The sequence below is a fragment of the Pieris brassicae genome, chromosome 2, assembly GCF_905147105.1.
Source record: "Pieris brassicae chromosome 2, ilPieBrab1.1, whole genome shotgun sequence".
NCBI classification, from domain to species: domain Eukaryota; kingdom Metazoa; phylum Arthropoda; class Insecta; order Lepidoptera; family Pieridae; genus Pieris; species Pieris brassicae.
The window spans coordinates 17786101-17807497 of record NC_059666.1 but is presented as its reverse complement, the minus strand read 5'-3'; the positions used below and the strand labels follow the sequence as shown (position 1 = coordinate 17807497).

Here is a 21397-nt window from a genome sequence, read left to right as displayed (position 1 = left end):
AATGATCTTGATATATCAACCTAATATATAATACTTAACCTTCATCGTCGTGGAGTGGAAAAAATGGGCAGTTTCAAATCGCAAATTTCAGTTTGCAATCACAAACCAGTTGCCAAGCATTATTGGCATTGGCGAGTATTGGCAAATTACCCCAACATGAACTGTACCCTGAGCCCTGTGGAGTAACTATACTTTCTGCGGCCCATGGCAATTTCTTTTGGGGCTGGGAAAATGGGGTCCTATCAGTTAAAATCGTCACGTTGTACTCAGTTTAATTTTAATAAACTTTTTCAGCGTACTCAATTACACGTTGTATATGTCCCACTAATACCACAATAATAACTCCTCTCTTAGGCAAGAGGGAATGGTCTGTAGCCCCCACGCTAGCCCAATACGTATTGCATTCACCCATAGAACATAATGAATTCATCATCTATTCGCTAGCTTTTCGGTGAAGGAAACGTGAGGAAAACTGCATACATTTGCAATGAAATAAACATTTTAAAAAATTGAGCTCTCGGCCTCTTGGACAGGGCCCCTGCCGCCCTATTGTTACGCCACTGCCTGAGCCTATAGTCCTGTACGTCACTCCGTCTGACTTTCGGAAACGCCAGGTGCAATCTGCTTAGCTTCTCGGCTGATCTGCCTAATCGCATGTTTGTTTAGCTACTATATAGCCGGATGTACAATGCACGGGGAACCGGTCTTACTGGAAATTTAGGGGTCTTCAGTGGATATCGACAGGCTGAAACGACGACTTCATCAGAACTATTGTTATTCTTAAAAATATTATATGATTGAAATAGATTTTTGTTTGTTACAGAAAATAAATACACAACCATTGAATGAATCGAAGTGAAGCGTCGGTGTAACATCGATTCAATCAAATTTAATTTAGTATATTATTATTGAACACTTTCCAATATAAATCGAAGATAAAGTGAAGAAAAAAATTCTTGTACTTAGATGAAATCTCGTAAATGGGTATAAATTGAAAAGTGTCATCTTAATTATACGTAAAACCAGAGTTCTTAAACGTTTTAGTTTGCATTTTCGATGTAATTATCCCAATATCCGTAGCACTGATGTAACGGAATAAAAACTCAGCATTGGGATCGGTAACCCTATCGGTATCGCTATTAAATAAATAAATAAATAAAACGCAAAATACTATTAATAGTTGTCGTCTACAAGAAAACTCAAAAAATGGTTCAGAGATTAATACATTATGTTTATCTGTGTTCAATATTTATTAGACAGGACAATCGTAACAGAATTCCGGTATTGGATGCTCCGTTTCGGCTACATCAAGTATTAAAGGTGCAAATACCTCATTGGCCCACGTTTGAATACTTGGAAATGTACTGTTCCAGTCATACTGTAAAACAATTCAAATTTAATCATAATATGATTAGTATATTGACGAAAACCTAACATTAATAAACGTTAGCTAACATTATTTAGATTTATTTTTACTTTTTCATAATTATACCACCACGTAACGTCAAATTACGCCATCAATTTCAATATTGAGCAGTTTGCTGATCTAAATACTATGCAAAAGTTTACATTTAAATCTTGTAACAACTTAGCTTACCAAATGGACTAAAACTTGTGAAAATGTATCCGAAGGTACGAATTGCAATTGATTTGCTGTTCTCCACAATACTGGCTCAGCTCTTGTAGAAAGTTCACCGGTAAATAAGTTTTTTACTAGCTGAAAGTAAATACTATCATAATTAGTTCCTACAGTTTCGCTGATTCACTTATGTACATTACATACGAAATTACTATTAAATTTGAATATGGTATTGCTAACTCATAAAGTTTACATAATGACATGTATACACAGAATAAAAAATTACATCAGTTTTAGAAAAAAATATGCCAGGAACTCGATGCATAGAAGGTCCTAAACGCACGCTGTTAAAATTGAGTTCCGAAGTTGATATTAATTTAGCCTGTTCTTATTAGAAAAACAGCTGCTAGTTTGTAGGGCAGGTTATTAATAAGAAGTATGTATGCATACTTTACAAGCTTATAGCATACTCTACAAGATTTTGCTCCATTTGCTATGGCAAATGGAGCAAAATCTTATAGATAAAGGTCTAAAATAAATAATTAAAAAATCGCTACAACTAATGAATTTCTGAAAACTTGTTTATCATTTGGGCGCATGAATCGAATCTTTACTGGTTTGCTCGTTTGGATCAATTTTTAAAATTAACATTTTTTAGAGTTACCGCTAATTTAAATTGTATTGATGGATATATTATTGTCCCTGTGTTATGGTAATGTACACCATCTATCGTTCCATCTACGTCAAAGCCAATGGCGATGTCCGTCATTTGCATAGTACTTCGTAGTTCCAGAGCCGTGGTATTTGTAGCTCTCGTATACAACCAGACTTGTTGGATGGTCGACGGAATAAGTGTTAAATGCTGCATCGATACTATGAACCCATTACTCAGAGAGATCGTAGCCTGGACCGTTTTATTCAGGATTTCTTCACTGAAAATGGACGAATTAGAGATGTGAAAATGCTCTTCTATATGCAGCTAAGTTAATCATGGGCTGGATTACAGTAGTTATGTTCTAACCCAAAAGCAACATACGAAAAATAGTAACTATAATACATATTTATAAACGCTTAAATAAAATATATAAGGTTACTTACTCAATCTCAATAGTAACGTCATGAACTTTAAGGCCGTTCCAATGATTTTTCTGAACCCGATTGATAGTTTTCTGTACAAGTTCTACAATATAACTAGTATGATCGACGAGTCGGACTCTTGAAACTTTAAGGAAAACATGAGAAAATTTATGAATTTCAATATTGTTTTCATTTCATACCAACGTATAATAAAGCTTAATTGTTACTTACCTGTTTGACTGAACACAATAGCTAATAAGCTAAACAACAGGCATAAAAGGAAACGCATGTCTATGCTCGAATTACTTTATTTACTAATCGAAGTGGCAACGAATCAATTATATCATAAAAAATATTTTTCTTTTTAATCAGTTAAATGTGATCATTGTGATCGATAATGGCCAATTTAGATAAGAGTTATTAATCGAATTTAAAATTTCGAAGTTGGTATCAGATTAAATAATAATTAACAATGAAAGCTGTCTTTTTAACTAATAAAAAAGTATTACAATACAAGTTTTTCTCGCAATTTCAACAATCTGTATAATATGTACAAGGTTGGGGAAAAAGTCTTTTCGCATTATAGTATGTATGAACTCGCAATAAAATCTCTTTGGCTATACTATTTGTATCTGGCTGGTGTTGGTATCATTAAAAGTTTAAATTTTAAAGAAGATAATTCAAAATTCAAATTAGGAAAATGTGTGATTTTTATTATTTTTCGTACTGTCAAGATGAGTGAATCTAATGAGAAATTTTACTACAAAGAAGGTAAAAATGCAACGTAAGCTGCGAAAAAAAATGCTATGTTTATGGATCTAGTGCAGTGTCAAGAGAGTAGCACAAATTTGGTTTGAGCATTTTCAATCCGGAAGTTTTGATGTCAAAGATGGTCGTCGCTCTGGTCGGATAAAATAGATGGCATTTTTGAAAAAGTGGAGATTGGCATATCAGTAGTTACGACGTAGTTGAAGAACTGGGAATTGACCACAAAACAGTTTTGGCGCATTTGAAAAAACTGGGTACACAAAAAAGCTCGATATTTGGGTACCTAAGCTAGCTAGTTTCAGTGAGCTCACTAGCTCCATAAACCTTATTTTTCTCATTTATATAAAAGACCTTCCAAAAACCATAAGGACCTAGTCCATGTGTTTTATTCGCTAATGATATTTCGATTATAACCTCCTGTCATGATATCACTAACATACACTCTACACTCAATAATATTCTAATAAAAACAATAACCTGGATGAATGCACACAATCTTAAAATCAATTTTGAAAAAACCAAAACAATAGCATTCCACCCCCGTCATAAAAAGCCACTTTCTCTAAATTTCTCTTTTAACAACCACACAATAGGACAAGTTAACGAATTTTCATTACTAGGTATAACAATAGACACAATCATAAACTGGAAATCACGCATACTAAAAATAAAATCAAAACTTTCAAAATTTTTATATGCTTTCCGGGAAATTAAAAATACTACGGACCTGAAAACCGCTATAACCACCTACTACGCCTATGCGCATGCATGGCTAAACTACGGTGTAATAATGTGGGGAAATAGCACCGACGCACCAGCAATATTCACAACTCAAAAAAAGTTAATTCGGATCATAGTTAACATAGAACAAACAGACAGCTGCAAACCACATTTCATAAAACTAAACATTATCACTCTACCCTCATTATACATATTGAAAATCTGTAAATTTGCCCATACACACAAAGAATTTTACACCACACGCGAAGACATACAGACAAGATACACACTTCGACACAAAAAAACGCCTAAACCTACCATCTTCCCGATTAAAAATACATGCATCTAGCCCACTAGTCATGTCATGTCAATCAAAATTTATAATAAACTACCTGAAACAAGAAATGAAAAAAAGATACATATATTTACAAACAAACTAAAAAAACTTATATATATACGTAAATGTTATTATAGCGTTAATGAGTACCTAGAAGATAAAAATATAGTTGAATTTCATAATTATTAATCCCTAAATATTCTAAATTAAATAAATTAAAAAATGTTATTCTATATAATTAATACTAACCTGAAATGTACTATTTTGTTACTATTAATTATGTAATATAAATTTTGTAATGCCTTCTTTTGCTGTGCCCTAACAGGGTCCATAATATTGTACCTAGCTTTAAGCCTCTTAAACATCTATTGTAACATTATGGAATGCAAATAAATATATACTTCATACTACTTCATACTTCAAATATTGTAAAAGAGTATGGAGGTAAGTATGGAGTTAGTTTCAAAAGTGAGTTTTTAACAGGCCTAATTTAAACCCAATGAACCGTGTACTCTTTTGTGATTCTTTATTATGACGTAATAAAACGGAAACATTTTTGAAGAAGCTGATATCTGGTGATGAAAAGTGGATCACGTACGACAAGAACGTGTGAAAAAGGTCGTGGTGAAAGGCCGATCAGCTTCACAGACTGTGGCGAAACCCATGTTAACTAGCATTGTGTATGGTGGGATTGGAAGGGCATTATTCATCATAAGCTGTTACCACCAGGCTGGACCATCGATTCTGAACTCTACTGCGAACAACTGATAAGATTAAAGCAAGAACTTAAGAGAAAGCGGCCGGAATTAATCAACAGAAGGGGTGTGGTTTTTCAAGATGATCATGATAACGCTAGACCTAACACATCTTTAGCCACTCAGACTAAATTAAGAGACCTTGGCTCAGAGGTGTTAATGCATCCGCCGTCTAGTCCTGACCTTGTACCTTCATATTTCCACCTGTTTCTGTCTCTTCAGAATTCTTTAGGCAGTGTCAGGTTAACATCACGAGAGGGCTGCCAAAACCAATTGTCGCGGTATTTTGATCAGAAGGCCCAAAATATCTATAGCAATGGGATCATGTCCCAATCTACAAGTTGGCAAAAAGTTATCGAACAAAATAGTACCTACATACTTTAGGGTTAAAATGTAAATAAACTATATAAAAAAATATTGTGAATTTAAAAAAAAATATGCAAAGAAACTTTTTCCTCAACCTCAACCAACCTCAAATTATGATAATAATATTATATTTAACACACACATACGACTCAGCTTGAGCTGTTTTGGCGAGGGTAGCTCAGCCGGAATGGGCGTTTTCTACGATAGCGCAAGGGCGTTTTCTGTGAGACTCGGACCTCAGCGTTGCCCCTGGCAAAGAGAACTTCGACGCTTTAGCCATCATCATTCTAGCCACCATCTAACCATTCGCCTATCGAGGTAGTTGCGGTCTGGAGTCTGTCCACGATGGCACATCTATCTTTGTGCGTGGTATAGAGAGCGTTGTCATCGTCATAGAGGGCTAGCTCCACATTGGAAGCCCTAGGGATGTCGCGGGTGAACAGCGTGAACAGAAGAGACTCCGGCCCTGATGGGTGATAATGTTCCTTCTATACGATAGCGCATGGAGTGACCGGGCAAGAAATCGTGTACGATACTTGAAAGTGGTTGAGTTTGTAAACCAAGCCGTTGTGCCTGACCTTGTCAAAAGCCTTAGCTATATAGAAGAAGAGAGCACTCGTGGCTCTCGGTTTCAGGGAGCTGTTCATCCCGGAAAGGATGTGCTCCGTAATTCTATGAACTTGATGGACGCACGAGTGGGCCGGCCTGAAGCCAAACTGCTCATCGGGAATGAACCCCTTTTCTAGGGCGAAATCTAGGAGATGCTTTTTGACTACCTGTACCATGTACGAGATACAGCTTGCTCAGCGTGTTAAGAAAGTGCTAACTGGTGGGGTGGTTACAGAGCTTGCCTGGTTTATGAATACCAATTACAATGGCCTCTTCCCTCTGCGCCGGGAGAGTGCCGTTTACGAGAAGGTAATTGAATATGCCATATAGGCCTAATAGGCCAGTAAGCATATCAAATGGGGCGGGAGGCATCGTAGGACCTTGTTCGAGATGGCGTTGAGACCTGGTGATTTTCGAGGCAGTAATCTCTAGATTAGAGTTTTGACCTCGGCGATCGACGTAGGAGGGTCTACTCCGCAGACGTCGTACTCCTTTTATAGAGGAACAAGACGACATGACATACTACTACACATCACCCACAGCACATAGGTCTAGTTAAACTTAAGTCTTATTAGTATATTTTATAATTAAAAGTCTAATCTTTTAATAACGTTTTTTTTAAATACCAATGAAGCTGAGATATTTCTACTCCCATATTATTATTATAGATTGTCTAACCATAGTATTACAACATACAGCGATAGATCGCATTAAGGATATATTTTTCCGCCGTATTTTTGTCACATGAAACAGATGTTACAATTTTGGTAACTTGAATGAGACGCAAATTTAAAAATCACATTAGTAAACGAACACCAAATAATCGGGATGCTTTTATTGCCACTTCATATGTCAAATTTGAAAATGTCGGTTAAAAATTATATTTTACCAAACCTTATTGTCCGTAGAGCAACATTATCTAGTTTAGCCGATAGTGTAATTTTCATAATACTCTTAGAATAGGTGTGTAGCTAATGGACAAGATGTTTTGTAATATAAAATATACTATAGCATCGCTCATCTAGCTTTGAGAAATAAACAATTAAGATTTTAAACACAAAGTTATTTCACAATTTTCCACTTTCTACCATTTCTTTTAGCATAAACTTCTGTATTTTTCCGGAGGCTGTTTTAGGAAACTCATTTGTTACTTTCAGAAGCCTTGGTATTTTAAATTTAGAAATTTTTCCTGCGCAAAACGAAGACATTTCTTTAACACCGAACACAGCGCCATCTCTTAATCGCATAACTGCACATAGCTCTTCACCTAATCTGTCGTCTGATACTCCAATGATCTGTTAAATAAAAAAATATACTAAAAACCCACTCCATAGATAGTCTATTATTACTTATTAATATACTATTATTTTTATCAATACAAGTAGAATTTATAAATTTAAATAGTGTTAATTAGTAGTAATAGTAAATTATACATACATACAAGTTTCGAATATTTAATTTATTAAGATTCTTTTAACTAAGGGAACGGTGGTTGAAAGTTACTCTTATTTTAAGGGCGTAATTTATTATTATGAAAGGTTCTTGAAGTGATAATATTATTTATTGACAAGCGTTTTACAAGATTTGAGCTTTACTTGTATCTTTAAAATAGTTTAAACTATGCCGTTAATAGAAAATATAAGGTAAATATATTAATCGTTAACTTGCCAGAAGAACAAATATATATATTATTCCTTCCATATTTTATAAACCATACTTAGAAACAAAATTTACTTTATGTGTGAAAGAAAAATGTTTAAAGAGTCGTACGATCTATCGCCAAGACCATACATAAGGTCACTGGATTATTATTATTACATCCAGAAGCTCTGTGTATTGTCTTATGCTTATACTACGTAGATCACAAGATCTCGCTTACCTGACTCTCAATAACATCAGGGTGGGTGTTTAGCAAATCTTCTATTTCTTTTGGTGCGATGTTTTCTCCCCCTCTCACAATTATTTCTTTTATGCGACCAACTATACGCCCGTATCCATTCGGGGAAATTACGAATTTGTCCCTTAAATAATTATTTAGTTAGGTATTTTTTAGTGTGTTAGTTCCAGCGTCTGCTCTCGACTTTGTGTCGTTCGTGTTCGTTATACCGCAGATTACGTTATATATTAATCCGTATGATTTGTTAATCAATATACGAATCTGTTATAAAATGATACGTATAATAATGGAAATGATCGTTTTATAACAGTTTGTAGGAATGCATTTCATTTATAATGAGAAAATATACATATTTAAAAATAATAAGTTAATAATTTACTCATATTTAATATGCAATATAAAATGATTATGTAGTTTTAATCGTGTTACATATACTCAGTCAGAGCAGTGGTCTAGCCACGGCTCAGCGTCAGTATATGAGCTTATGCGTGTGAGTGCGATTACTTGAGGTCGTGCGTTCCAATCATGGCTGTGCACCTAAATTTTTTTCTTGTAGGTAGGTCAACTATCACGAAGATTGCCATTGAACAAATTAAGATAAACGATAAACGTGTACTTATGTACAACCACATGATGACAAGATAAAAATATTTTTAATTTTTTTATCCTTCGCCTTATTCTACCTTTGTAGAAAAAAACGACACTAACAAATTTTGCATTAACGCGCCAATAGAATTATAACTTAAAAGATTAATGTAATACGTTTTATAGAGATCGCTTACCCAGTATGCAACCACCCGTCATCGGTAATAGTTTCCTTTGTTTTTTCTGGATCATTCCAATATGAAATCATGTTCAAATAACCACGGACCATCAGCTCACCCGCCTCACCGAATGGAACTCTGATTCCATTGCCATCTACCACCTGCATAACATTTTTATAAAATATTCGCATTTTTTAATGACTTCTATAAAAATTACAGAAGTATGTATGTATCTAGGTAACACTGCAAATGTTTAGAAAATAAAAAACGGCGTAATGTAGAAAGTTGGCAATACTTTTATTGTTTTTGGAAATAATCTCCGTTCCTCTCTGAGACACATCGTCGCATTCGGTGGAACCACTGAGAAAAACAGTGGGCCCATTCTTCCTTAGATTCCATCTCTTCCGTGGAATTTTCGTACGCTTTCACCGCATCTTCGGGGCTTGTAAAGCGAATACCCCAAATTTTATTTTTAGTTTATGGGAATAAATGAAAGTCGCAGTGCGCCAGGACAGGACTGTATGTCGGATGACTCATTACCTCGACACCTGCCATAGTCCAATATTCCACAGTCCGTTTTGCGGAGTGCGCTGAAGCATTGTCGTGGTGAAGGAGGATCCTGCTTCGAAGGTGCTGCTGTCGAATTTTTTCCAAGACAACAGTCAAACACCGATTGACATACAAGTCGCGCGGTAACAGTCCTTTCATCATCGAGCACAACTGTCGCGAAATGGCCTTTCCGACCAACGAATGAGGCGCTCATCTTTTTTCCTTGACTTCTTCCTTTCTTTACCTTAGTTGGCCGATCCTCGAAAGAAAACCACTGAGCTGATTGTCTTTTGGTTTCGGGTTCGTAGCAATATATGCAGCTTTCATCACCTGTGACGATGTCAAATACAGCATTTGAGTCACCGCCGTTGAACTTATCTAACATTTGGCGACACCAGTCCATGCGAAGGTGTTTCTGGTCGTCGGTTAAAGTATGGGAACTCCATCTGGTACAAAGTTTCCTGACGCTTAAATGTTCGTGTAATAGTTTTTGAACTTGACTCCTCATACCAATGACTAGGATTGCCCGTATTTGCTGATAGGTTACTCTCTTATCTTTCTTCATTTCATGAATTTGCCATGAGAAAATGGCGAAATTCATTTCATGGAATGAAATTTCGTACGTACATTGTTAAAGTATTAATTTGCATTTTATTATTATCTTTACTACAAACAATATAACTGTAAGGTAAGGTAGTTCACCTTGGATTTAAAATAATGTTATCTACACATAATGTTTATAGTTTCGAAAGTATATCCATAAATTAATAATTTGGATACTGCCTGTCTAATGGCTTACGAATGTTGTGCGAACCCAAACGATCTTATCATAAAACACGGACTAAACTAAGTATAATAGCTGTTACTATAGTTACCATTATTTTTAAATGTAAGTATTTAACAAATATGGTATTGAATTATACCATATAATTTTAAAAATAAATGATATTACATGATTTTCGGAATTATTTGCAACATTTTCCAGCCTTAGTACCATTTTTAATTGATTGGTCATCACATAATGTAGCCTCGTCCATAAATAAAAACCTAACACAAATAATTTACATAAAACAGCAGTTTCAACAAACCTCTTCAGCGTTTTTATATTAGGTATAGATTAAATACGCCATCTCATACCTGAACTTCTACGTGATCCATAATGTAGCCGACTGTTTCAGCAACAACATCGACATTATCACCAGGGAGTGATTGGAAAACACTCGCCGTAGTTTCTGTCATACCATACAAAGCCTGTAATGTAATTAGTTTGCTATTAACAAGAATTATTTGATTAAAAAATTGTAATTTTCGACATTCTTTTCATGAGTCTCTTTTTTGTATATTTTCTGCGAATCTATAATAGATTCTCGTGTTTCTTGAGAAGTGATGATTCGCAGAATTAAAGGAAATTTAATAGGTCGATGATCAATAATATTAAAACGTGTCACAGTATATAACTGTAAACAATTAATACATATGGTAGTATATGAATCTAATCCACTAAGGCTGTAAACATAATACATACCTTGACTGATCGAACATTTAGGTATTTCTCCATTTGATGTATGAGTTCAGGACTGCAAGGTGCACCGGCTGCAAGTGCCATCCGTAGCTTAATAGGCAAATCACCTCGACTCTTTATTTTGGAGAGTATGTCCACGTACATTGTTGGAGTTCCCGTTATTGCTGTACATCTGGAAAATGTCAGAGAAATCACATAACCAGTGCAAATAATAGGATAAGTGGTAAGAAAATATAATTTGATCATCAAAATATTTCCAAAGGTTCTAAAATTATGGAAATATCTAAGTCACCGTGACCACGAACGCTATAAAGCACGCGAAATGCGGAAGAAATTAAATTTAAAATTATGTAAATAATTATAAGTTTAAATTAATAATAAATAGCTTCAATCCGGTTAAAAGGTGTTTTCTATCAATGTCTATACATACTTTTCAGCAAGTAATGCGTTTACGGTAGCGGTAACGCTGTATGATGGCGCAGCCAGTACAAGGGAAGCGCCATGTGTGAATCCTCCCAGTAATGTTATCACAGATCCTAGGGCATGGAACAGTGGAGCCTGACAAAAACAATTGTAAATCGTTGATGGGTCGTATGGTACGTTAAGTATCGGCATCAAGTACATGTCTAGATATTCTTAGCGTCTTAAACTACTCGCACTGGCTTGAAAATCATATATCTAAACCATCTCCATGAATCATTTTAGATATTGGTGAAAACCGCAATTTGTTATGTGAAGTAGTTTTTGAGTACCGTCAAGATGAGTGAATCTAATTAAGAAATTCGATACATTTTAAAATCTTACTACGAAAAGTGGATCATGTACGACAAGAACGTGCGAAAAGGTCGGGCAATATTCATCATGAGCTGTTACCACCAGGCTGGACCATCGATTCTGAACTCTACTGCGAACAACTGATAAGATTAAAGCAAGAACTTGAGAGAAAGCGGCCGGAATTAATCAACAGAAGGGGTGTGGTTTTTTATCAGGATAACGCAACCTCACACATCTTTAGCCACTCAGCAAAAATTAAGAGAGCTTGGCTGAGGGGTGTTAATGCATTCGCCGTATAGTCCTGACCTTGCACCTTCAGAATTCCACCTGATTCGGTCTCTTCAAAATTCTTTAGGCAGTGTCAGGTTCATATCACGAGAGGACTACCAAAACCAATTGTCGCGGTATTTTGATCAGAAGCCCCAAAACTTCTATAGCAATGGGATCATGTTCCTACCTACATGATGGCAAAAAGTTAACGAACAAAATGGTACTGACGTACTTTTGTTAAATGTAAATAAACTATATTTAAAAAATGTCGTGAATTTTCTTCAAAAAAGCGAAGAAACTTTTTCCCCAACTAACCAACAAATAAAGACAACACTAATTATAGCTTTCTATTGGAAAGAGTCAAAATCGGTTCAGTATATCTAGAGATTACTCTCAAACTTTCATAAGAATATTAGTGTTAATATCTTAATCAGCTGTAAAAAACATTAACAAAACAAATAGGCTTTTCCATGCCATATCAGATGCTTGATCAGTCGATGGCTTGATTAGTTGATTAAATCTTCCGAGTTCGATAGATAAACATAGATAACTTACAAAGAAGTTTTATTGACTAAGTAGTGATAAACAATCGGGATTAATTCTAGGATTAAGATAAATTGTAATCTATTTTAATTCGTCTAAAACCACCCCATTATCATTTTATTATACTTATGTTTATTGCTGTGTATATAATTGTCTTTGAAAAGTTAAATAAAAATATTTAAAGCAACAGAATTTATTATTATTTACACAGCGTACGCGATGTCTACTCGTTTTCGCTTCATTGTTAATAGTACAAAGCCTACATATAAAAACACTCACGAAAAAAACGCACACGTATAAAAACTTATTTGACTGTTTTAGTATCTTTTTAGTAAACATCTGATCTGTATCGTCATAGCGTTAACAGAATGTTTGCATAAAAGTAAGCATAAAACAGAATAAAAGTATAAACTCACTTGAACGCAAATAGTTTCATGTGCTTCGTTGAAACCATTTCTTATTCCCGAGGAGTACGTATTGTTAACTATTCCTAAGTTTGAGTCTAATCCACATTTGGGATTTCCTGAAATTATAAAGTATTACTTAATTTATTTATTATTAGATTTCTCTACTTTTCTGTGTGAATATTTTAGACACAATAATAATACTTGAAAAAAAATTAAATTCTCAGCACATACCAATTTATACGTAGTAGATATTTATCTACCTTATTTATTAAAATATTTTGTAAGCAAAAATATTATGCTTTTAACATTATTAATGAGTAATCTTAAAAAAGATACATTTCAATTTATTTGTAAGTCCTGAACCAACACATGCATGCTTAAAAATACAAGAAAATATGACCTCACAAATTTTACACACATACACTTCAAATTAGAACATAAAACTTACAAACTAACAGTGAAAAAACTAAAAAGGAACTTCATCCTTATTAACAGCGAATATTAAACGGCACTTGTACAGCGTTAGGATCTAGCTGCTTTAATTATAAAACAAGTTATGTTCATGCTTAAAAACATTTAAACATATTGGTTCGTGCATGAAAAGAAAATTAAACACACCCACCAGTAGTGCCTGATGTGAAATGAATTAAACAGCCATCCTCCGATTTAACTTCTTTCACGTACTGAGAAACATCGTTATTCTTGTATTCGTTTATTAATGAATCCAATGTAAAAGCACCTCTGAAAGTCGAAAAATACATGAAATTACATTTAATTTCATGATTATCGCGTTGTATAAAGATACCAAAGACTATACTTTTAAAAACTTCTTTTCACATATTTTTTCGTGTTCGTTATTAAATAACAATATGGAATGGAGTTTTAAAGAAAATAGAATTTCAGTGACCACGTTGCACAAGGAGGAGGAGCCGTCGCGACGATGAACTATTTCAAAATCACAACAATTTAGTTTTGGCCAGTTTTTTTGGCCCTATGTGCGTCGGTCATAATCCAGAAAGTTCAAAAGTTTGGTATCAACCTATGTTCGTATATCGTACTATCAACAGATACAACAAGAGTTCCTCTGATGAACCAGAAAAGATCGGGGTGCTGTTAGAACTACAAAGGCTGTTAATGAAGTAAAAAATCTTATCGAGAGAAATCAAGATACCCGCTAGGTCTCTGTTGCGGTATATAAAACAAGATCTGAAGCTCGATACTTATCGTCGATATACCCCTGTATGTTTATATCGACGATATAAATTAATCTTTATAATTAAAGAGAGTGGAACGATCAAAACAGAAGGCGTTTTGATACATAGGTGAAAAGCACCGAAATATTCTCTTTAACGATCAAAAAATTTCACACTACACAAATGATACGGGCACTTAGGTCACATTTCTAAAGAAGCTGCTCAAGTGGTCTGAAAGGTACGACGCGGTCATCATCCTGCGTCAGTGATGATTTGGTGTGACGTGTTTTATCAAGGAGTTATAAAAGTAGATAGTTGTGAAAAAGCAGTGAATATATATATAGTATATTGTAAAAAAAATAATTAAAAATATTCAATACATTTAACTAAGTAATACCTAATTTGGCTGTGTTGTGTGATGGTCTTAGTGTTTATCAACTATAGTTGGTTAGATTAGTATTAGAATTCACCTAGAATTTATCAACGTCTGCATAAGTAATTACTATTTTCACTCACTTCAAATTCATCTTTCCAGTCGTAAGGAGTGTTGTCAAACTGGGAAATTGACTCGACTTCAGGTTTCCCGGCGTTGCTGACGCTAATTCTGGTATCATGTGTTGCAACATTTTGTAATAGTTTTTACTTGGTAATTCATCCCCCACTAAAAGACCCCTTAAACCCGTTTTATTTATACTGTAACTTAATTCTGGAGCTTCGTAAAGGGGGTTAATTAACACCTGTAATTGAAAGTAATTTTAGGGGTTTTTATATAGGTGGTTGTATTTTCACAACATTCTTATTCCTTTTATACTCTAAATTTTCAAATGACATACAGATATGAGGCCAGCCCGAAACGCTGCTATACATGCTATTATCCATCCTGCACAGTTGTGAGACCAAATACCAAATCGGTCACCTTTTTCGAAACCATTATTTCGAAGTCCATACGCCAGGGAATCCGCCTGAAATGAGATGTGAAATATTTTCAGAAAGCAAATGTTCATGTACGTCGCTTAATGAAAAGCATTATGTTATAGAGATCTGTTCGTACTAAAAAAAAATTGCACTTAAGTTTTGCGCGTGCAAAATTGCATGGTTGTGATTATGTATATGTTAATTAACTGTATTATTGTACAGGTATAAGTACCTATTTTCTATTCTAATTTCACATTTCGTAAAACATTTTTTTTTATTAAATGCTATAATATTTTCTCTATAGGTAATACCTGTTCCAATAATTCTGCATAAGTGATACTCTGGTTTTCATGAATAGATTTGATGGCAATTCTATTGGGATATTTGTTAACCGTTCTTTCCAAGACCTCGCCGAAATTAGCAGAATTGAGAGGTTCATTACCTGGGTGATACAAATAACTCCCTTTATCCAGCTGCAGTTGGTGAAGGCGTCTGTAAACGGAAAACAATGGTGTGAAAATCTGATGTCACCTATTGTATTCTGTATTGTGAAGTAAGTCATTAGTACATTGCATAATGCAAAAAGCTAGGAACATATCATATTACGTAGGTTACAAAATTAATACTAAATAAAAACAAATATGTACTATGTACTTTATATAAACTTATACCAAAACGCTAACGAGTCCATTCCCACTCCGGGCATCTTGTTTATCATTTGTTACAAGATATTCTAATTAAAAAAAAATCTATACTGAATAGTTGTAGCCACAATTTAGCTCACTTAAAAAACTGAGTAATCTATGTTCAGAACGTCAAATTTAATTGCTATAATCATCGTTCTGTTCTGTTGTATGCATTACGCATTGATTCGTGTCAAGTATTTAATGTCATATAAAATACAAAGTTAAACGATAGAATCGTGACGAACATCTATTATTAATTCTACTAAAAAAAAATATTTTTATTAGGCCACAAGGTTTATATTAGTAAGCAAGCAATCAACATTAGAATTATTTATTCCCCTTATGTAACTAGAAATTTTAGTGTCCGTAACGCACTTACACACACACACACAATTACATTAAGTCATGGGTTTATTCATTATATTTATTTTTCTTGTACACGTCCCCTCGACCCATCAGGGCCGGAGTCCCTCAGGGCTCGATCCTCTCGCCCATCCTGTTCACGCTGTTCACTGGCGATATACCTAGAGCTCCCAATGTGGAGCTAGCCCTCTATGCCGATGACGCCGCTCTGTTTACCACCCACAACGATAAAGGTGTCATCGTGGACTTTAGACTGCAACCACATCGCTTGGAGAATGGTTTCGAAAAACGGGCATCCAAATAAATGCCGAGAAGAGCGTCGCAGTTCTTTTTGGCACGGGAAACCCCGGTGCTCACGCTCATTCTCTCCGTGCCCTTATTGTTTAACTAACTAGTAATCTTTTTTTATTTACAAACAAACATTATATTAATTGACAAACAAAAAAATGTATCTTTGACATACCTGATTTGTTTATAATTTATTTTTCTAAATAACACGCCCCGTTTATACATGATTAATCAATACTGTTTACTTATAACAGCAAACGTTCGTTAAAGACTAAATTATATTACAACAAGCAGCGTAAACTTATCATTTGTTATCATCGTTTACAGAGTAAGAGAAAAAGCAATATTACATTGGTATCGTTTTCTGACAATAATAAGAATAATATTTATAGGCAAATATGACCTTTGTTCTTTGAAACATTTGACCGACAAGATCTGAGTATATTTATCTGTTACGTATACGTTAATTCGTGAATTATGATATTATCTACCACGAAATGAAAGCGAAAGGAATGAGACAGTCTAATTTTTGTTGTGGTTAGTAATTACAATAGTGAAGTGCATTTTTGCGAGAGTTTTGCGGTCTAATGAATTATTTAAGTTAAAATCGTATCTCTTTAACATTATATGATTTTTCTGCTAGCTTTACTAATGTTGTGGAATACAAACACTAATTAGAGTTAAAAACCAAAACGATCCACTTTGAGAACTGTACAGTTTTGAAGTAAATACTAAAAATTAAATTTTAATAAACTTTGGGTACATAATTTAGGCGTACAAACAATAGTTTGGAACTACTTTAATATCGTATTCGATATTAATATAGTAATAATTATTGTACCACAAACAAAGAAATAATTCTATGATTTGTTATTGTAATTTATCGCTAATCTTCTATAGTTTCTGACTCTAAGCACTTTACATTACTTTGCACTTTTATTTTTGTTAGGTGTGAGAAAAATAACTTTAAAAGCGCCATCTAGGTAAAATATTTGCAACTTCATCAAGTTGGAAATTGGTAAGACTATATATTCAAGGGTTTAAAAAACAAAAACATGACTTAAATTCTTAAATTTGCGAATAAGATCTATAATACGTAGTAGTAACAGTACCAAACATATCAGATGAACGTACATAGTATATGACTAAGAATACAACTATGAAAATTTCTACTCTAAAAATCTTAACTATAATTACTATAACATATTTTCGTAAATAGATAATAAAGAAAACTACAACAAATTTAAAGCATTTATTCTAGGAGACATTTAATTATATTAAGCAGATATACTATTCTACCAAAGATACAAAGTTGGGTAATAAGTTTTTAAGGCCAAAACATCACTGACCCTTCGAACAACGGCAATAAATTTAACGTCGAAATGAAGAGGTTTTAGTGATTGTTAATAATTAGTTTAGGTAAATCACTAAGAGGTATGGTTTGTCTCACTTAGGTCTACATATCGTTGGTTTCTTTTGCTATCTGATCCTAACATAAGAATCGAGGCCATGGGGTCCCCTCCGGAAGCGAGCTCCGCACGCGACGCTGCCTTGTGACGAAACATGCAAATTTTTCTTTATTCCCTTTTATTCTGAACCTTAAATGCCTTACTATGAACGCTTTAAGTTTTATATTTGTATCAAGTAAGTGTTAAAAGTTTCAATCGAATTTTAAACTTAACTCAGTTTTTTGGTATATGTTACAAATGGAATGGAATACTTTTTGATTTTATGCGATTTTTGTAATGCTGTGCGAGTTCCTTCATTCAAATTATTAAAATTTTAGTGCTCAAAATTGCTACGTGTGGGGGAAACATAATATTTTATATATAACGTTGAACTTTGCTTTATACCCATATTAGAACATCTCCAGCTACCAAATTTAAAAATGGGTCACTGCATGAGACATTCTAAGACATCGACTTGTAAGTTTGTTTGTAAAGCCAGTTCGCGTTGCCGCCGCCTTTATTTACTTGAATCATGCAAGAAGTCGACCATGCTACGCAACTGCCGCAGTTATAATCCGCCCGCCCAGCGATTCGCCCGCCCTAGTCATGTATCGCGAAGTGTTTTGTGAATATTAGGTTATGTGACTATGTCGCAAGCCCCAGGAGGGAAGAAAGGCGGGAAGGGTCCCCCTAAGAAACCAGCTGTAGATGATGAAAAAGCAGCTAAACCTGAAGAGAAAGATGAGACGTCTTCAAATAATGGAGATAAGAAGGAAGCTAAGGACATCAGCGTACCGGATGTCCCGAAGCCTCCCAGTGCTGGAGTTAACATGCGGGAGGCTGCTGCAAAGATCTTGGTGTTGGCACAAAAAGGAGAGTGGTCGGCGGTGGAACAAACCCTCAAGGCTTTGGAGAAGCTGGTAGCAGCAGGAGGGGAGGATATAGTATCCGTTCCTATGGCTGGGATCATTGATCCGGTATGTTATGTTATAAAATTGTTGCTTGCTTGTTTGTAATTTCTATATTATAATATAATAAAAATAAAAAATAATTAAAGTAAAATTTGTAATGTCATATTTTCTTGTATTTTTTAAACATGTTGTTTCAGAACTAAAATAAAAACTGAGATAATAATATATATGTTAATGATCTTGAAATTTCATTTAATAATATATAAACTATACATTTTTTACCAGCCTACTATTAAATGATGCTTGTCGCATAGGGAAATTTAATAACATTTTTTAATGTTAAAATCTGAAAAGTGAATATTTTAAATTGTTGGTAGTCTCTAAATACGCTTCTATCTATACTACAGAACCTTCAATCACTTCATCATTTAGACATAAACGACAATGAAGCTACATTTGTCAAGTACTTCCTGTTATTGTCTTTTTTAAATGTAAGCAATACTTTTTTAATTTTAATGCTCAGCTAAAAATCATCTTGGATTTAATAATTGTTATAAATATAAATAAAATTATTAGTATGGCTGATTTATGAACGCAGAATCTTCAGCCTTCTTAGAAGCGAACAGCACGGTTAGAAACTTGCAGTTGTAACGCAAAGTATAAATTAAGGCCATTTTCAGGGTTTTTGGACTGCACTCCAAATATAGCGTACTTTAAGATAATGAAGATGAGTGGTTGTATCGTATCTTATTATTTATAAGCATGTACTTGCGTTTAAGCGAAGCCGCAGTCAATGCCTAGTATTTTTATTTAACAGAATTGTAATTACATAAGTTTTGATTACAATGTTAAGTTATCATAAGCGCGAGAAACTAATGATAGCTACGGAAACAATTGATAAGGATGTGATATTGTAACCCAGCGTTAAACAAATATCCATATTGATAACATTGAAACAGGAACATTGCTATCTTGACAATGATATGAACTTTTTTACGAGAACCAATCTAGTTAAGTGCCTAAGTTGTAATTATCATGATATGGTTATCCTGTTTGTGTTCACTTTAAGCAAGAAATATTATCTATATATTACTTATGAGTATGGCTCATCAGTCTTTTTTTAACTTTCTCATTATTTTCTAACCTCCAGAAACTGAGCTAGCTTAACTTAGCCCAGGAATACGCTTTAGCGTAGATCATGCACAATTCCTGGGTTCAATTCTCTGCAAAAAAAATAATTGTTTCAGGAAGGTACCTTTAATGATAAATTAAATATTCTATTCTATTGAGCAATAAATAAAACATACTTAAATATATATCTTACCTCAATCACATACTGCAGTGTGAAATGCTTATTTGAATAACGGATGTCAACATCCGTTCTCCAATACTCATGAAACAAAACAAAAGCTTAAATTTTCCCGTCTCGATACAATCATATTCCGTAAATAAATATTGAACAAGTATAAGTTATAGCAGTGACTAGAAATATCAATTGAAAGCATGAAATGAAATAAACCTGAGTTTTTTGGATTGCTCTACTCAGGCACTCACACACCAGCAAATTTAGTATTTAAGTGACAATCACAATCGATTATGTTAAAGATCGTACGTAAAATAATACATTTTTATTATTTTATAGCATACTTAGGTTAAATTTAATGCAGTGAAGTCCCGATAACCGTTAATCAAATAAGACTAAAGATCTGTTTAGCCAAATCCAAAATAGTTTTAGTTTGCTTAATAAGGAGGATTTAAAATTAATACTTATACCATACCATAATTCATTCGCTAATTTCAGATTTGCCTAGTAAAAAAACAACAAATATATGTTGTAAATAAATTATACAACATTTATATGGCAAACATCTGGAATTGTATAGGAAACCCACTTTATTTCTTATAAGAATTGACCAAAAAACGATTATTATTTGAGAGAAGCATTATAATTAACATTAATCTCATAATGTAATCATATATTTAAATTATTTGATGATGTAGTGATCAAATATTATAATAATTGACTTTGATGATATAATTCATAGTATAATGTTATTGCGTAAGAACTAGGTATATTGAATTCTACCTTTTTAATTATGTAAGACAAATTTGCACGCTATAAGGTGTGGCAGAAATCGCAAAATTTAGATTGTAGTACCATAATATTTTTATATCATATCCTTGCTAATAAATGATAACTATTATTATAGGCACATAATGTAACACAGTGACTACACTTATATTGTATAACATTAAAAAAAACTTAACGGATAGTGAGAAATTAGTCTTAAAAATATCAACTATGAGTAGATGTAATAAGTTGTACTTTTCAAAATTACAATGCATTAATGCATATCTATTAAAGAAAGTCTCTATATAGTACTATATTTTAAGATCCTAGCAAAACTTAGATAAGCATATTGAACTGAATACCTGACTTTGTAATTTGCCTTTGCCTATCAGCCATTGTAATCGTTCCAAAGAATAATATTTTTTCGTAAGATGATGTTTTCTTTAACCTACATTTAAAAAAAAACTGCTTTTATTTATGAAAATTTATAATATATTATGAAAGGTTCTTCTTCACCTTTCGACATTCAGTAAATCATTTTCTGATCGTATCTTTTAGCAGAACTGGATAGATTGCGATAGCGAA

The 21397-nt window shown here is 33.7% G+C and overlaps 2 protein-coding genes across 4 annotated transcripts; both read right to left on the bottom strand.

Annotated features, from left to right (window-relative positions):
- Window positions 1-950: 950 nt before the first annotated feature.
- Window positions 951-4584, bottom strand: LOC123720679. The gene is made up of 5 exons (XM_045677385.1): window positions 2888-4584; window positions 2678-2801; window positions 2244-2511; window positions 1598-1717; window positions 951-1378 (listed from the first exon to the last, which is right to left on the bottom strand). The coding sequence occupies exons 1-5, from the start codon at window positions 2943-2945 to the stop codon at window positions 1253-1255; spliced, it is 696 nt and encodes a 231-aa protein (XP_045533341.1). The 5' UTR covers window positions 2946-4584; the 3' UTR covers window positions 951-1252.
- Window positions 4585-4657: 73 nt separating this feature from the next.
- LOC123720092 (medium-chain acyl-CoA ligase ACSF2, mitochondrial) lies at window positions 4658-16689 on the bottom strand. Of its 3 annotated transcripts, XM_045676569.1 has the most exons (12): window positions 16558-16689; window positions 15357-15537; window positions 14964-15092; window positions 14647-14867; window positions 13560-13678; window positions 12947-13053; window positions 11374-11501; window positions 10947-11115; window positions 10559-10672; window positions 8891-9033; window positions 8091-8232; window positions 4658-7506 (listed from the first exon to the last, which is right to left on the bottom strand). In XM_045676569.1, exons 1-12 carry the CDS (start codon window positions 16605-16607, stop codon window positions 7279-7281), a joined length of 1731 nt encoding a protein of 576 aa, XP_045532525.1. In that variant the 5' UTR covers window positions 16608-16689; the 3' UTR covers window positions 4658-7278. The 3 variants fall into 3 exon arrangements, with proteins under 3 accessions (XP_045532525.1, XP_045532530.1, XP_045532529.1); XM_045676574.1 differs by lacking the exon at window positions 16558-16689 and having other exon boundaries at window positions 15047-15092; window positions 15488-15537; XM_045676573.1 differs by lacking the exon at window positions 16558-16689 and having other exon boundaries at window positions 15047-15092; window positions 15357-15377.
- Between the last annotated feature and the right edge of the window lie 4708 nt (window positions 16690-21397).

Coding starts and splice junctions, on each gene's coding strand:
- LOC123720679 (XM_045677385.1), bottom strand. CDS start 2,945: ATGCGTTTCCTTTTATGCCTGTTGTTTAGCTTATTAGCTATTGTGTTC. Junction 1,718..2,243: donor CAATACAATTTAAATTAGCG/GTAACTCTAAAA, acceptor ATTTACTTTCAG/CTAGTAAAAAACTTATTTAC. Junction 1,379..1,597: donor CACAAGTTTTAGTCCATTTG/GTAAGCTAAGTT, acceptor ATTGTTTTACAG/TATGACTGGAACAGTACATT.
- LOC123720092 (XM_045676569.1), bottom strand. CDS start 16,607: ATGTATAAACGGGGCGTGTTATTTAGAAAAATAAATTATAAACAAATC. Junction 15,538..16,557: donor ATAAATTATAAACAAATCAG/GTATGTCAAAGA, acceptor TTCCGTTTACAG/ACGCCTTCACCAACTGCAGC. Junction 13,679..14,646: donor ACTGGAAAGATGAATTTGAA/GTGAGTGAAAAT, acceptor TTCGACTTTCAG/AGGTGCTTTTACATTGGATT.